This window comes from Pogoniulus pusillus, chromosome 26 (genome assembly GCF_015220805.1).
Source record: "Pogoniulus pusillus isolate bPogPus1 chromosome 26, bPogPus1.pri, whole genome shotgun sequence".
Classification (NCBI taxonomy): Eukaryota; Metazoa; Chordata; class Aves; order Piciformes; family Lybiidae; genus Pogoniulus; species Pogoniulus pusillus.
This window is the reverse complement of record NC_087289.1, coordinates 4,974,130-4,989,270: the sequence shown is the minus strand read 5'-3', so window position 1 is coordinate 4,989,270 and position 15,141 is coordinate 4,974,130. Positions and strand designations below refer to the sequence as shown.

General features: G+C 57.3%; 1 protein-coding gene across 3 annotated transcripts; it reads left to right on the top strand.

The window, feature by feature from the left end:
• Window positions 1-8,050: 8,050 nt before the first annotated feature.
• LOC135186881 (mucin-4-like) lies at window positions 8,051-14,849 on the top strand. 3 transcript variants are annotated; one of them, XM_064165038.1, is made up of 12 exons: window positions 8,057-8,133; window positions 8,740-8,790; window positions 9,401-9,540; window positions 9,825-9,989; window positions 10,441-10,596; window positions 11,066-11,196; window positions 12,241-12,329; window positions 12,916-13,095; window positions 13,235-13,387; window positions 13,605-13,724; window positions 14,000-14,044; window positions 14,162-14,849. In XM_064165038.1, the coding sequence occupies exons 4-12, from the start codon at window positions 9,927-9,929 to the stop codon at window positions 14,176-14,178; spliced, it is 954 nt and encodes a 317-aa protein (XP_064021108.1). In that variant the 5' UTR covers window positions 8,057-8,133; window positions 8,740-8,790; window positions 9,401-9,540; window positions 9,825-9,926; the 3' UTR covers window positions 14,179-14,849. The 3 variants fall into 3 exon arrangements, with proteins under 3 accessions (XP_064021109.1, XP_064021108.1, XP_064021107.1); XM_064165039.1 differs by lacking the exon at window positions 8,740-8,790 and having other exon boundaries at window positions 8,051-8,133; XM_064165037.1 differs by lacking the exon at window positions 8,057-8,133 and having other exon boundaries at window positions 8,729-8,790; window positions 14,003-14,044.
• The last annotated feature ends 292 nt before the right edge of the window (window positions 14,850-15,141 follow it).

Sequence of the window (15,141 nt, the reverse complement as noted above, 5' to 3'; positions counted from 1 at the left end):
TATTATCCAGGGGAAGGGGGAAAGCTTGAGGAGACCCAGGTGAAGTTCACATAGAAGTGAAGTGACCCACGGAATCCCCACAGCAGGAGAGGGGGTCTGGGGCTGCCTCTTCTGTTCTGTGCTTTGGGGATGCTGGTCCCACCTTGCAGAGGAGCTTCCTTGGCCCTCCCAGCACACCAGCACTGCTGTGTCCATACAGGGGTGCAGGTTTAAAACCCCACTGAGGCATGCTCCAGTGCTTACAGTTGCAGCTCAGTGCTGGGGGGCTCAGCTAACATCTCAGGGTCTGCCCCCAGCCATACCTCTCCCTGGTTTATAACCTGCCTCTGCTCCTGGGGAAGCGTTGAGCCAAGTGGGGACTTCTGTGTTTTGCCTTGCCTTGGGCTGACACACAGCTCAGCTACTGAGTTAGTGCCTGTGATGTCCTCACAGGTGTGGTGGCAACAGCTGGCATTGCCCCAGTATCACCACCCACTGCTCAGTGGCCCCCTCCTCTTCATGGGAAACAGGTCCTGTGGGGTCTATGGCTGCCGTGGGGAACAGGTCCCATGGGAGCTATGAGGAGGCTGCTGTGGGGTTGTGAGGTCTGTGGGGTGGCTGCCATGCCACTGTTGGTAGTGCCGTGCACTGCTCTGGGATCAGTTTCACCAGCCGGTGGTCCAGGATGCTGCACTGGTCTGTGCCCAGGTCCCTGGGGGACTGAGTCTCTGCAGGGTGGCCTCTGGGTAACTATCAACTCATGCCCAGGTGAACAGGACATCCAGTCCTTAGAAGGGGGAGGGCTAGGCAGAAAGGAAACGGTGATGGGGACACTGGAGGGAAAGCACCCGGGGCGGGAGGGGACAGCGGCTGCAACCTGCCTCCTTCGGCCTATAAATAGGAGGGAGTAGGAGCAGGATCGCACCTGTAGGACTCCAGTTCTGCAGGAGTGGCAGGCAGGCAGGGAGGGACAGAGGGAGCAGCTCCTTGCTGCTCTGGCTTCCCTTTGAGCTTTCCAGTGCTCTGCCTGCACGGAGGCCTGAGGCATGGGGAGCAGAGGATGGACACTTTCCACCTTCGTGGGATGCTGCATATGGATTCTACACGGTATGTCCTGTACTTTTCTGCGAGTGCATGTGCTACCCAAGCTCTTGCAGGGCACAGCAGGCACACCTGGGGGATGCTTTTCCTTCCTGGCTGCACTGGAAATTCCTCCTATGACTAGTCTTTGCAGTATGCTGCAGCCAACGAGCTAGAAAAGTGTTTTACAGGGCAGGCATCTGCCTGAGGAGCTGGTTTCAGGTGTGGACCTGTGGGAGAAGGTGAGAGCCCAGCCTGGCAGCTTATGTACAGCCATGTGCCCCTCCAGCAAGGGATCCAAGGGAAGCCAGTCGGCAGAGCAGGGCTCCAGGGATGCTCCAATCCCTCCCATGTCCCCGGGGGAGAGTGAATGGCAGCGCTCTGTGCTGGGGCCCCTCTTGCAGAAGCTTCCCATGAATGGGCGTCGTTGGGTAGCTGGCATTTCCTGCTCTGCCTGGAAGAATGAAGACAAAATATGGATTTACTGGGGTGGAGTGTGCCAAACTAACTGGGGGGGGAGGCATTGACAGATGCACTTTGTTTTTCCTGAGATGGGGAGGGAAGCAGCTGAGCAAGTCGGGCTAAGGGGGATTGTGCAAAGAGCTTATTTCAGCTGGAGAAGATAGTGAGGAAGCAGCCTTGCCAGAAGGGGGAACGGGGGAAGGATGGACCCCTTGAGGACTGGTCTGGCATAGGAGATGATGTTTGTTAATGACTCCAGCACAAGCTATCCACAGGCTAACGATCTGAGCCAGTGGTGAGGTTGGAGGCACCTCTGCTGCCGGGAAATCTGTCTGCTTGGCAGGGGGAACCTGATGAACCGGAGAACCGGGATGGGAAGCAGACTGGGGCTGCCAGTCTGCGGTAAACCCTTCTGGGTCTCGCCCTCAGGGTGCCCTTCATCTCCCTTAATTGCAGCCACCTAAAGCCAAGTGTCAGCAGATCTGCCTGGCTCCTTCTGGAGCCAGCGATGGTGACTTGGTCTCCCCAGAGCCCACATGCCTCTCCTAAAAATAAGACTGGGTGGAACATCACCTATGGGTGCCAGTGGGTGTTGGGAGAAAAGCCTGGGATGTGGAGTGGTGTCTTCTTCTTTCAGACAAGCTCCTGGATGTGGGGCAGGATTTTGGCAGCAGGAGGAAGGAGCCATAAGCAGGATTTGATCCTAGTAGTTCTTGAATGTTCCCTCCATGGGCAGGAAACCCTCAGTGCCTGCACCCAGCCAGAGGCAAGCAGGGTGGGGGGCTTGAGCAGCCAAGATCCCACCCCAGGAGAGGTTTAAGGAACCTGCTTTAACTACAGTGTGTCAGAAACTTTTTGCAGCCAGGAGATGTTTCACTAAGCCCTGGCTGTTCTGTCTGGCACAGGCCTTTGGGTAAAGTGTATTTAAGTGCCCCTTAGACACTGAAAAGGTGACAAAATGCAAGAACCCCTTAGGCTCTGCAGAAGCTGCTGTACTCAGAGCTGTCCCTGGAAAGAGGGCTGAGGGCTGTCCTCAGGCAGCAGAGCTTCACAGACTCCCCTGAGGCTATGAACTAGGCTTTCTGGGCCCCATCTCTCCCCGCTGTGGCCAGGCAGTACCATCCCCAGTTGCAGTGACTGCCTTTAACTGCATGCTAGCACCAGTGTCTCTCCTTGACATGTGGTGACTGTTGTCCTTTCTCAGCCATGGCTGCTGATGCTGGGATACAAAAGGTTCTGTGCTGTGCCTAAGGCAGCCCAGGGTGCAGTCAGCCCTTAAATCAGAGCCTTGTAAGTCTGCAGGATGAGGCAGTAGGGTTTAAGAAGGGATGGGAGCTTCCTGATGCTTAGCAGTGGGAGATGCACCACGGAGCTAAGCAGGCTGCTGGGTGCTGCACATAGTATCATGCTTTGCTTCTTTGTGCTTCTCTGCAGGGCTTGGGGCTGCTGCTGTCCCTGTCACTACCGAGGGGCCATTTGCTGAGGGGACAGCTTCTCCTGTCACAGAAGAGAGTGAGGGGGATTGGCCTGGTGCCCTGCTGGTGGGCACTGTGGAGACAACCACTGCAGCAGCAGATGCTGAGGCAGCTGAGAGCATCCTTGCTGGAAGCCTGTCGAGCTCAACCTCCTCTCCTAGGGTTGAGTTGAATTCTTTGGTGACAGTGACAAGCAAGTATGGAACCACAGCACCAGCTTTGACAAATGTCACCAAGCCTCTGAACACCTCTCAGGATATTGAGAGGGACTCTGCTGCTCCTGCTGCAGCCACGACCACTCCTGCCATCTCCAGACAGCACTTCACTGTTACCCCAGAAGCAGACCTTAACATAGTTGAGGCCACCCCCAGTTCCCCACTGGGGACCACCCCTTTCTTTGAAGATGTGAAGGAGGGCATCCTCAGAGCTGTGACTAGAGAAGGAACAGAAGATCTAGACCTCACCACCACCCTTCCACTGACAGCTGCTTGGGTGGCACAGCCAACTGCTGGCAGCCCCGTGGGTGCCAGTGTCACCGTGTTGCCAAGCCAAGAGCTGACCACAGCCAGGGGAGCAGCTGAGGAAGAAGTAACCTTGCCAGTGGATATCCAAAGTGATGTTAGTGCTAACTTCTCAAATCCAAGCCCTGAGCTGCTTACAACCCAGCAGGACGGGGCAGTGAGCAGTGCTGTGAGCATCACCCCAGAGCCAACAGGAGAAAGGGCTGCTGAGGAAAGTCCCTTGGATTCGGTGTCTGAAAACGTGGGAAATGCAGTAAATGATGAATTCAGCACAGCCAGCTCATCTCACCTGCCTCCAGAGAGCCTGACAGTGTCAGGAACAGTGGGAAACCCAGAGGAGCACCCCCTGCTCCCTGGCCAGGCAGTGCTGAGCCCAACTGCTTCACTGGCACCAAAAGAAAATGGTGATGAGAATGGACAGGGAGCTCCTGGGGTGTCATCAGAGCCTCCTGCTTCAGCCCTGTCACCTGCAGTCAGCGAGGCACCTGCAGCACCCAAGGCAGCAGAAGATGTGGCTACACCACCGTTGGCCCCAGAGGCTCCCACTGAAGCACAGAGTGGCACAAATCTCCTAGTCCCAGGCACTGCACTGCCCAGAGGGGATATGGGAGCTGTGGGTCTGGTCAAACCTTCCCTACAGTCTATCTCGTGGCAGATCCCCACTGGAGAGCAACTGCTGCCGTCCCCTACCGACACTGCCAGTGCTCCTGAGGCTATATACCCACCCTCAGAGGCTGGGACCAACACCCTGCCTGCTGCTGATGGCACAGAGACACCAGCCAGCTCTGACCTCGGTGCTGCACCAGGAGCACCAGCGTCTCCGTCTCTCGAGGGAGCACAGCCGTGGGGGACAGCAGGTGGTGCTTCTCAGGGAGTCAGTGGACCTGGCACAGACTTGAGTTCAGCTTCAGATGCCTCCAACCCATCATCTTTTGCACCTGAGGCACTGGCAGGGCCCACTGCTGGGGTTCAGGGTCAGGGGGCTCAGGGTGCAGGGGGTGCAGCACAGGCAGAAGGTCCAGGGAATGGCAATCCCCCAGCTCCTGGGGATGGAACAGAAGCAGCCTGGGCATTAGGACAAGTGCCTCCACCTGGTCTTGCACCTCCCGGTGCTGCTGGGTTGGAGCCTGATCTCTCAGGGTCTGAAGGACCAGAGCCCCTGCCTGGTGAGCCTGCCAGTGCTCCTGGGGCTGCTTACCCACCCTCAGAGGCTGTGTCTGGAGCTGAGACACCAGCCAGCCCTGACCTCGGTGCTGCTGGGTTGGAGCCTGATCTCTCAGGGTCTGAAAGACCAGGAAACCTGCCCGGTGAGCCTGCCAGTGCTCCTGGGGCTGCTTACCCACCCTCAGAGGCTGTGTCTGGAGCTGAGACACCAGCCAGCCCTGACCTCGGTGCTGCACCAGGAGCACCAGTGCCTCCATCTCTCGAGGGAGCACAGCCGTGGGGGACTGCAGTTGGTGCTTCTCAGGCAGTCAGTGGACCTGGCACAGACTTGAGTTCAGCTTCAGATACCTCCAACCCATCATCTTTTGCACCTGAGGCACTGGCAGGGCCCACTGCTGGGGTTCAGGGTCAGGGGGCTCAGGGTGCAGGGGGTGCAGCACAGGCAGAAGGTCCAGGGAATGGCAATCCCCCAGCTCCTGGGGATGGAGCAGAAGCAGCATGGGCATTAGGACAAGTGCCTCCACCTGGTCTTGCACCTCCCGGTGCTGCTGGGTTGGAGCCTGATCTCTCAGATACTGAAGGACCAGAGCCCCTGCCCGGTGAGCCTGCCAGTGCTCCTGGGGCTGCTTACCCACCCTCAGAGGCTGTGTCTGGAGCAGAGACACCAGCCAGCCCTGACCTCGGTGCTGCACCAGGAGCACCAGTGCCTCCATCTCTCGAGGGAACACAGCCGTGGGGAACTGCAGTTGGTGCTTCTCAGGGAGTCAGTGGACCTGGCACAGACTTGAGTTCAGCTTCAGATGCCTCCAACCCATCATCTTTTGCACCTGAGGCACTGGCAGGGCCCACTGCTGGGGTTCAGGGTCAGGGGGCTCAGGGTGCAGCACAGGCAGAAGGTCCAGGGAATGGCAATCCCCCAGCTCCTGGGGATGGAACAGAAGCAGCCTGGGCATTAGGACAAGTGCCTCCACCTGGTCTTGCACCTCCCGGTGCTGCTGGGTTGGAGCCTGATCTCTCAGATACTGAAGGACCAGGAAACCTGCCCGGTGAGCCTGCCAGTGCTCCTGGGGCTGCTTACCCACCCTCAGAGGCTGTGTCTGGAGCAGAGACACCAGCCAGCCCTGACCTCGGTGCTGCACCAGGAGCACCAGTGCCTCCATCTCTCGAGGGAACACAGCCGTGGGGGACAGCAGTTGGTGCTTCTCAGGCAGTCAGTGGACCTGGCACAGACTTGAGTTCAGCTTCAGATACCTCCAACCCATCATCTTTTGCACCTGAGGCACTGGCAGGGCCCACTGCTGGGGTTCAGGGTCAGGGGGCTCAGAGTGCAGGGAACACAGCACAGGCAGAAGGTCCAGGGAATGGCAATCCCTATGCAGATACGCAGAGTGACACAAGCCCTTCGACCATCAGTGCTCAGCAGGATTCTGCTAACGCTGGAGAGCTGCCAGCTGGGGGAGCAGGAGCTTTGGTGAATGCTGAACTGCCTCCTCCATCCGCTCCTGGGGATGGAGCAGAAGCAGCTTGGGCATTAGGACAAGTGCCTCCACCTGGTCTTGCACCTCCCGGTGCTGCTGGGTTGGAGCCTGATCTCTCAGGGTCTGAAAGGCCAGAGACCCTGCCCGGTGAGCCTGCCAGTGCTCCTGGGGCTGCTTACCCACCCTCAGAGGCTGTGTCTGGAGCAGAGACACCAGCCAGCCCTGACCTCGGTGCTGCACCAGGAGCACCAGTGCCTCCATCTCTCGAGGGAACACAGCCGTGGGGGACTGCAGTTGGTGCTTCTCAGGGAGTCAGTGGACCTGGCACAGACTTGAGTTCAGCTTCAGATGCCTCCAACCCATCATCTTTTGCACCTGAGGCACTGGCAGGGCCCACTGCTGGGGTTCAGGGTCAGGGGGCTCAGGGTGCAGCACAGGCAGGAGGTCCAGGGAATGGCAATCCCCCAGCTCCTGGGGATGGAGCAGAAGCAGCCTGGGCATTAGGACAAGTGCCTCCACCTGGTCTTGCACCTCCCGGTGCTGCTGGGTTGGAGCCTGATCTCTCAGATACTGAAGGACCAGGAAACCTGCCCGGTGAGCCTGCCAGTGCTCCTGGGGCTGCTTACCCACCCTCAGAGGCTGTGTCTGGAGCAGAGACACCAGCCAGCCCTGACCTCGGTGCTGCACCAGGAGCACCAGCGTCTCCGTCTCTCCAGGGATCGCAGCCATGGGGGACAGCAGCTGATGCTCCCCAAGGAGTAGGTCTTCCTGGAGCCAATGGACCAGGCAGTGGCTTAGCAGCTTCTGGACCAGCAGGAGCTCCATCATCTGTCCTTGGGGACCAGCTTGGCACAAACCTGGGTCTGCCAGCAGCAGAGGGGCGTGGAGACAGCAATACAGAACAGGCACTGGGAGGAGCAGGCACCGGAATCAGGTTTGAGCCATCCTTGAGCTCCACTGCAGGCAGCGAGATTGCAGCTGGGGTGGATCAGCTACCTGGTGCAGGTTCCTCGTCTGATGCTGCCTCTTCCAGTGGTGTGGTTGCATCATCCTCACTTTCGAATCCAGACAGTTCAAGTACCCTCACAGGAGCGGGCAGTGCTCCTGGAGCTCTTCAGCCTTCCCTGGATGCTGGCCCTCGGGTCTTTCCTGCTGCAGGAGAAGGGGCAGGTGAAGTGCCTAGTGATGGAGAGTCCCTGGGACAGTCTCAGGCCACTGCTGGACAGGGAGTGCCTGTTTCAGGAACCCTTGATGGAGAGCCTGAATCTTCTACATCTACAGAGAGGTCTTCAACATCTGGGACAGTCGTTGATACCACTAATGGAGCTGGTGGAGCTGGCAGTGGCTTGAGCACAAGCTTGGAGGCTGCTGGCTCTGAGCAATCCCTTGTGCCAGCCCCTGGCATCCAGAGTGGTGCCAGTCTTGGACCTTCTGATGCAAAACTGAGCCAAGTCAATGTGGTGGATCTGCCTGGAGGAGCCTCGGTCGATGGGGGACCCTCCCCTGGTGCCAGCCTGGGAGAAAGCACAGGAGCCATCGTTCAGATCTCATCAGGAACAAAAGTGAACGCCTCCCCTCAGGAGACGCAGCCCCTGGTCCCGGTGGCTCCAGATGGCAGCAGTGTCTCTGACAGCGCAGCCTCCTCGCTGGCTGCACCTCTGCCTCTTCCTGGGCATGGGCTGAGCTCAGGGCTTGAATCCAAAGGGAGCCCCCACGCTTCCCCAAGCAGCCAGAGTGGGAGCAGATCCCTGGTGCCAGGGGCACCGGGTGGGTTGGCAGGAGATGCTGGAGGTGCTCAGAAATGGTCTCTTGAAGACAAAGTGGCCTCAGGAATCCCAGCACCTTCAAGAGACACGTTGCCCCACATCCCCATATCCCCCAACGCTGCCCCAGCACTGCCTCCTGCTCCCCAGAGAGACACGGCTGCAGCGGGGACATCTGCCAGCCCTGGGCTTCCCGCTCCGCTCCTGCCACGTGAGTCCATAGCAGGGTCCTCTGCAGAGGGAAGGGGAGAGCTGGGGGCTGCTGTGCCAGGGGAACCTACCCTGCCCCTGGTTCCCCACCAGCCGGGAAGCCCTGGAGTGCCCCTTGGGGACGCTGACAGCCCTGTGCCAGAGGCAGTGAGTGCTGTGCCCCCTGGAGCAATAGCGGGGCGAAGGGACACGGTTCAGCTCCTTCCCAGCACCACTGGAGCTGGGGCAAGCGTGGAGACTCCCAGTCACTCCCCACTGGAGGGGAATGCAGGGCTCCCTGGCCTTCCTGCCACTGGGATCGCTGCTGGCAGCCCAGAGTCAAAGACCTCAGGGACAAGACCCACTGCCCTGCAGCCATTCTTGGGCAGAGAGCTGACCACCCTGCCAAAGAGAGCCCCTGCCACAGATGGGGCAAGCCCCACTGCAGCCTTCCTAGGCCAGAGGGGAGCACAGGGGAAGCCCCCAACCACCGTACGCCCAGTTGTGTCCTGCAGCCCAGCCACTGCCAGCCCAACCTTGCCAGCCCAACTCCCTGGGGTCAGGGGAGTGTTCACCAGGCCAGGAGCAGCCACTGCCATCTCCCATTCATCGTCCCCTGTGTTTCCAGCTCCACCAAGAGAGCCAGTGGCCGCCCCGACCCCGCTGCCCAGCCCCACAGGTACGTGATGCTCATGTGGCAGCCTGGGTGGAAGGAGCATATCTGACCTCCTTCCTGATGGATCATCCTGGGTGACCTTCAGGAGTGATCCAGAGGCTGAGGCGGTCATGTGGGACCAGGAACCTCCAGGGAAGATGCAGAAGGAGTCGCTCCTGCACATGAGCTTGTATTTTTGGCAGGCTGAGCCTCTCCAAATGCATTGTTTTATTTAACAGACATAAATAGGGAGCTGGAGATGGTAAACATCTCTAGAAAGGCTGTGGGTGTTTAATTCCCTGCTGTCCTCCTACCACAGCCCCATGCAATGTTCTTCCCATTCTAATAGCAGCCCTTTACTGTGGTGCACCAACAAGACTGGAGCAGGAGGGAACAGTGACCACAAAGGCCATCACAATGGGTTTAGAGCAGCTGTAAGGCAGTGAAAGGGATGGGAGAAAGCTCCTACAAAGAAAGGTGACCTGCAGGATGTCTCAGGTGGCTGTTGGCAGTGCCCCTCCCCCCATCCTCCTGCTGTGTCCCTTTAGAAAGAATCATTTCAGCTCTTTGTGTTTTTGGCACGGACCAAAGGCTTTGTTGTAAGTGGATTTGTGGGGTTTGTTTTCTTTTCCAGCTGCAGCTGTGCCCCTCTATGGGTATGGAGCGAGGGAAAACGATCGAGAGTACGTGGAGAGGAGGGTGGATTTTAACTCTCCACTTTTCAAGCCTGAGACTGGATTCCCATTTGGGAAAACCCTGCGCGACTCTCTCTACGTGAGTCTGCCTCGGCTTGATTTGCTGTCTGGCAAGTGGCTGTTCCCCTAAACCCTGGGGGAGGCACTGGGGGCCAAGTGCCTGGGACGGGACCTTTGTGGGGGCAAATCAGTTGGGATACTACTGAGGTCTGTTTGCAGAAAGAAGTGGCTTCGTGGACATTTCAGTGTTGGTCTTCCTTGGGTGTTGCTCAAAGGGAGCTTGGAAATGGGAGGGCTGCCAGCCTCACTTCAGGGTGTGCCACTGGTCCTGTCCTCACCTCATGGAGGCATCTCTCTGCTCAGTTTACAGACAATGGACAAATCATTTTCCCAGCCTCAGACAGCAACATCTTCACATACCCCAGTCCTCCTCCCAGTGGCTTCAATGGCTACGAGGAGGTTCCTATGATTGCTGTGTTTTGGGACAATGCTGACTTCTCCAGAGGCGTTGGCACAACGTTTTACCAGGTAAGTGAAGTCACTCAGGTGTGTGGTTGCATGAAATACCTTTTGATGATAAAATCATCATCAATTCTGTGGATGCCCCTTGAGATGTGATTGATGCCCAGGGAGGTGGTGGAGGCACCGTCCCTGGAGGTCTTCAAGAAAAGCCTGGATGAGGCACTCGGTGCCATGGTCTAGTTGACTGGCTAGGGCTGGGTGCTAGGTTGAACTGGATGATCTTGGAGGTCTCTTCCAACCTGGTTGATTCTATGATTCTGTGATGGAGCCTTTGAGCAGTGTTTCTCTTATCTGGGTCAAATCTAAGAGCTGTTGGTTCTGTGTGTGTGTCATCTCTTGAGCCATCCACATCTAAAGGCCTGATCCTTTAGACACAATGCTCCATGCATAGCTCCAGACTAGACCTGTCTTGGCCCTAGTGGGATCTAACACAGATGTGGGTGTACCTACCCTGCAGGAGTTCCTCACCCTTAACACAGCCAAGCCTCCGTTCATCCGGGATGTGGAAGAGAAGATTCGGCGCTACCTGAGGTCTTCCTACTCTGCAGTCTGGACCCTGAAGATCACCTGGGAGAAAGCTCCTGCCTACACAGCACGGACAGACACCCGGAGGGTAAGGGGCTGATGGAGTTCAAGGGCTTGTTGAGTTGTCAGAAAATAAACCCAAGGCCTATGGGTTTATTCTTTGTGCCTCAAAAGAATCAATTTTGTAAAACAGGTCAGTCTTTAAGATGTCTGCCAAAAGAATTGGGCTGTGCCCATGTTTTGGTGGTTTTCAGGGTTTGTTTTTTTGGAGGGGGACATCTTTAATTGAACTCTGTCTGCTCCACAAATCTTTCTCTTTAATATGGTGCTGCTCTTCAGAAGCATCAAATGGAGTGAATTTGAGGCTTTTCATGGCACGACGTCAAAGTGCAACCATCACATTTTCCATGCAAAATGCAAACCAGCTCAGACTACTTTTGACTTGCACATCAGGACCTCAGCCCTGACATTCTCCAAGGAGCACTGACCCACACTCCTAGTTTGAAACCCAACAGCTTTTGTTCACTTTCTTACTTGCCTACAATGCTTCTCCCTAGACGATCACATACCAGGCCATCCTGACCACTGATGGCTTCAGGTCCTACGTCTTGATGCTCTACAAGGATGGAGGCATGCAATGGGATTACACCAAGCTTGCTGCCAACAATGTGCTCGTCGGCTACACCAGGTACAGGGGACTCAGAACCCAACCCCTACCTCCATGAACCTGTTTCCCCCTCCCAGCTTTGCCTGGTTTAAGTCCTTCCCCTCTGTCCCATGGATTTCTCTGCAAGGATGAGGGCAGCCCAGGTGGAGTCTGCATACGCACATAGCCTAGCATATAGGAGCCTCCAACCCAAATTTGCCCCATTAGTGGCTGGCTTGTGCTGCAGCACACTGATAGAATCCTAGAATCAACCAGGAGGTTGGAAGAGACCTCCAAGATCATCCAGCTCAACCCATCACCCAGCCCTATCCAATCAACCAGACCATGGCACCAAGTGCCTCATCCAGGCCCCTCCTGAACACCTCCAGGGATGGTGACTCCACCACCTCCCTGGGCAGCCCACCCCAATGCCAATCACTCTCTCTGTGAAGAACTTCCTCCTAACATCCATCCTATGCCTCCTCCAGCATGATCTGCTGGGCTGCACTGCTGGTAAAATTCACACATCCCTCTGTGGTCCTGGGCCCACAGCATCTTGGTGGTTCGAGTGGAAGGAGTGGGGAATTGGGGGTGTTTAACGAACTTTGTACCAGTGGAGGGAAGGGATTTCCGCTGCTTGGCCGGAGCAGTCGCTTCCTGCCTCCTCGCATTACATCTCGCCCCATGCACGTCTCCAGGGCTTGCTCGTTAGCTGCTGCTGCAGCTGGGTAAGGAAAAGGTGGCTGGGACGGGAAGCGCGGGCGGCAGAGGCATGCGTGTGTGCCTGCCTGCACCCGGTTGCTCCCGGGTTTCTGCTCCATGCTGCCTGTAAAAAGACTGGAAACCAGGCTCCCAGGGATCTCGAGATGTCTGTGACTTCAGCCCACCATGCAGCAGGAGCAGCACTTAAAACCAGGTGCACCCCGGAGAGAGGGGGCAGGAGGCTGGGGAAGCTGGTACCTTTGCCCTTCTGTCCCTGGAGTTGCGATTTGGGTATAGTGGGGCCCTGCTGACTCAGGTTGAGACTGGGATCACTCCACCTGGGAAGGGTGACCTCTGATTTTCCCCCTTTTCCTCTGCATGCAGTGGGGATGGCTTTTACCGCAACGATGACCTGAGTAAGAGACCTCCAGCAGTCAAATATCGCCCTGACCAGTTCAGGGGCTACAACACAGGTAATGTTGCAGGGCTGGGTGAGTTCATGCAGACCCTCAGGGGTTGGGGAAGGGCTGGAGGGGGAGGAGGTTAGTGCCATGGTCTAGTTGACTGGCTAGGGCTGGGGGATAGGTTGGACTGGATGATCTTGGAGGTCTCTTCCAACCTGGTTGATTCTATGATTCTATGCAGACCCTCAGGGGTTGGGGAAGGGCTGGACGGGGAGGAGGTTGTTCCCAGGGTATGAAATCCAACGTGCTGCTGTGACAAGGCTCTCATTGAGTTCACAGAGACCAGGCTGTCCTCTCCAAGCACGTGAAGTGTTTCCCCTGGGTACCAGCTATGCCCTGAGCCTGGACACTCTTGGTGTGTGTCCATAGGCCCTTCTCATTGCAAAGGCTCTGTTTCAAGGCTTTCTTCCTTGGCAAGAGCCTCTTCATGTTTCCCTGTTCTTGGGTGGCTCTTAGTCATGGGGTCACTCAGTTGGGGGATCAGTGTGGGCTTAGCTTCCAGCATCAGCATGACTAGATTGTCACCTCAAGCCACAACTGGCCCTGTGGTTCCCTGGGACAGAGGTGACAGCTTGTGGTTTTTCTCCCTGCTAAGACCTCCGTGGGCTGTGGATCTATAAGCTGGAGAGCCGCCCGGGTTTCAACTACCGGCTGAAGTGCCTGGCATGGACAGGGCGGCAGCAGGAGCCACAGACGTGGAACCAGGGCCTGCCTGCCTGCCCCTGCTCCCTGCAACAAGGGCAGCAGGACCCACGCTTCAAGAGCAGCCGCAGAGGCAAGTGGATGTGCTGCTTCCCCACCCTCCTCATCCCAACTTGTCCTTCCCAACCCTCCTCTGCAAGGGTGGCAAAGAAAATAGGGCTGGGTGCTGGCCAGGGAGAGCTGTGCCAACGCTCACTGCCACCCTGTTGCAGGCTGGTGGGCTGCCCGTGTCTCCATGCTGCATTCAGCCGCCCCCAACCAGCACGGTGCCAGTGTCCGCTGCCTGTATGACAGCCAGGGCCAGCTCATCGAGGGCCGGCAGGAGAGGTACTGGAAGTCCTCCAGGCTAGCATCCCCTTACCGTGGTAAGTCCAGCCAGCCCTGGCATTCCCCAGCTGTGGCTGGCATCGCTGCAGTCTGTACATACTTTTAATCTCTGTGCCAGCCTGTTTCCTGGCATGATGCTGGCCTTAGAGGGAGTGTGGACCTGCCGAAAGCTGAGGCAAGCATCTTGCCTGCCTGGAGCAAGCCCTTCTCCCTCGCCTCTTCTCTTCAGCTGCTTACTGTCCCTTTTACCTCCAGACCAGGAGCTGAAATTGTATGACTGGTGCTGTAACCAGGCAGGCAGTGCCCACCTCTGTGCCCGCTACAGTGAGAAGAGACCCAAGATTGGCTGTGATGGATACCAGTCACCTGGCGAAGGTGGGTTTGACAGCCTGTGTGTGCCTGGATGATGCCATCTTGGTGCCCAGAGCTGGGAGGGAGAACGTCCCAGCCACCCCATAGTCAAAGAAGCAAGAGCCCTGGATAGGGTTTCTGGGTGCTCACATGCAGGGTGTGCTGTGCCCTTGGCTGTGTAGTGTTGTGAGAGGCATCTCCATAACCAGTCTGAGAGTGACAGCACTGGGAATGGCTGAGGACTGCAGCTAATGTGGTCAGTGCTGTCAGCTGATGTGAGGCTTTCTTGCAACCCCCAGCAGATTCCTCAGAGGAGGAGGACATTGAATCAGAGGAGCAGATTGGTGAGTGGGCGTCTCCTCTCCACCAGCCACTTCCCTCTGTCCCTGTTCCCTGCATGGAAACTCCCCTGGGGCTCCCAGAGAGGAAGTGGCCAAGCAATCCTCACTTCTTCTTTGCAGATGGAGAGGACGAGTAACTGGGAGGTCACACACCTGCGGCATGGTCTGCGTCACAGCTAATCCTTTGAGATCTTTGCTCCTGCTCATCCTCTGTCCCCTGCACCCCCCAGCACCTATTAGCCTTGCCCACCACACAGGGCAGCTCGTTCAGCCCCTGCAGCCGGCTTCACTGGCACCAGTTCATGTCTCTAACCCAGACTTGTCCCAAGGAGACAGGTGCTTTAGTTGCCCTTCCCCAGCTGCAGCTGAGCAGCTGCCTGTGGGCCCTTCCTCGCTGCTGGGTTCCCCCACTGCGTCCCTCACCCCTGCCCTCCCTGCATCCTGCTGTGCCGCTCACACTGCCTCGTGAAGCTCCCTAGCACCCGGGGAATAGGCTTTCACATCTCGTGTGGGTCAGCTGTGGCTGAGCCCCTGAGTGCTGTGGTGGACATCCTGTTTTGTCTCTCCACACATCCCTCCCTGAGTGCTCCCCAGGCCCTTTACCCAGGAAGAGGGGGCGACTCTCTGCATCAAGCCAGAGTCTGCTTGGTGCCTCCGCTGGGTGTGTGAGGCCAAACTTCAACTCCCATATCAGAAACTTTAGAAGAAAAAGAATGTTTTTTGTTCACAAGAGAGCAGCTGCCTTTCCTCAAAAAACCTTCATCACATCTTGTGTGTTCAATAAAGCCTCTGAGGGGTCTGAGCATCACTGATCTGTGACAGCCACGTCTTCTTAAGCAGGGTGGGAGACACTGGTGGGAGCAGGACGAGGACAGGGGCATTGCAGGGTGCTTCTGTCCCCTAAGCTGGTGCTGGGCATGCAAGCATCTAGGCTGCAGCTGAGCCAGGCTCTGGGGCACTGGGGCTGGAACTGGAGTCTGACACACCCTCCTTGGCACAGCTTCTTCCCTCAGCACCAGCAAAGGGCTGTGGGGTGTTTGTGGCAATCACAGACCTGGCTGGTGTGATCTGAGCTCAGGCAAGTGGTGCCTGAGGAGAGC

Excerpts from the sequence above, each read along its gene's own strand:
- LOC135186881 (XM_064165039.1), top strand. The coding sequence starts at position 9,927 with ATGATTGCTGTGTTTTGGGACAATGCTGACTTCTCCAGAGGCGTTGGC. Across the intron at positions 9,990-10,440 it reads TTGGCACAACGTTTTACCAG|GAGTTCCTCACCCTTAACAC; the intron begins GTAAGTGAAGTC and ends CCTACCCTGCAG. Across the intron at positions 13,725-13,999 it reads ATACCAGTCACCTGGCGAAG|CAGATTCCTCAGAGGAGGAG; the intron begins GTGGGTTTGACA and ends TGCAACCCCCAG.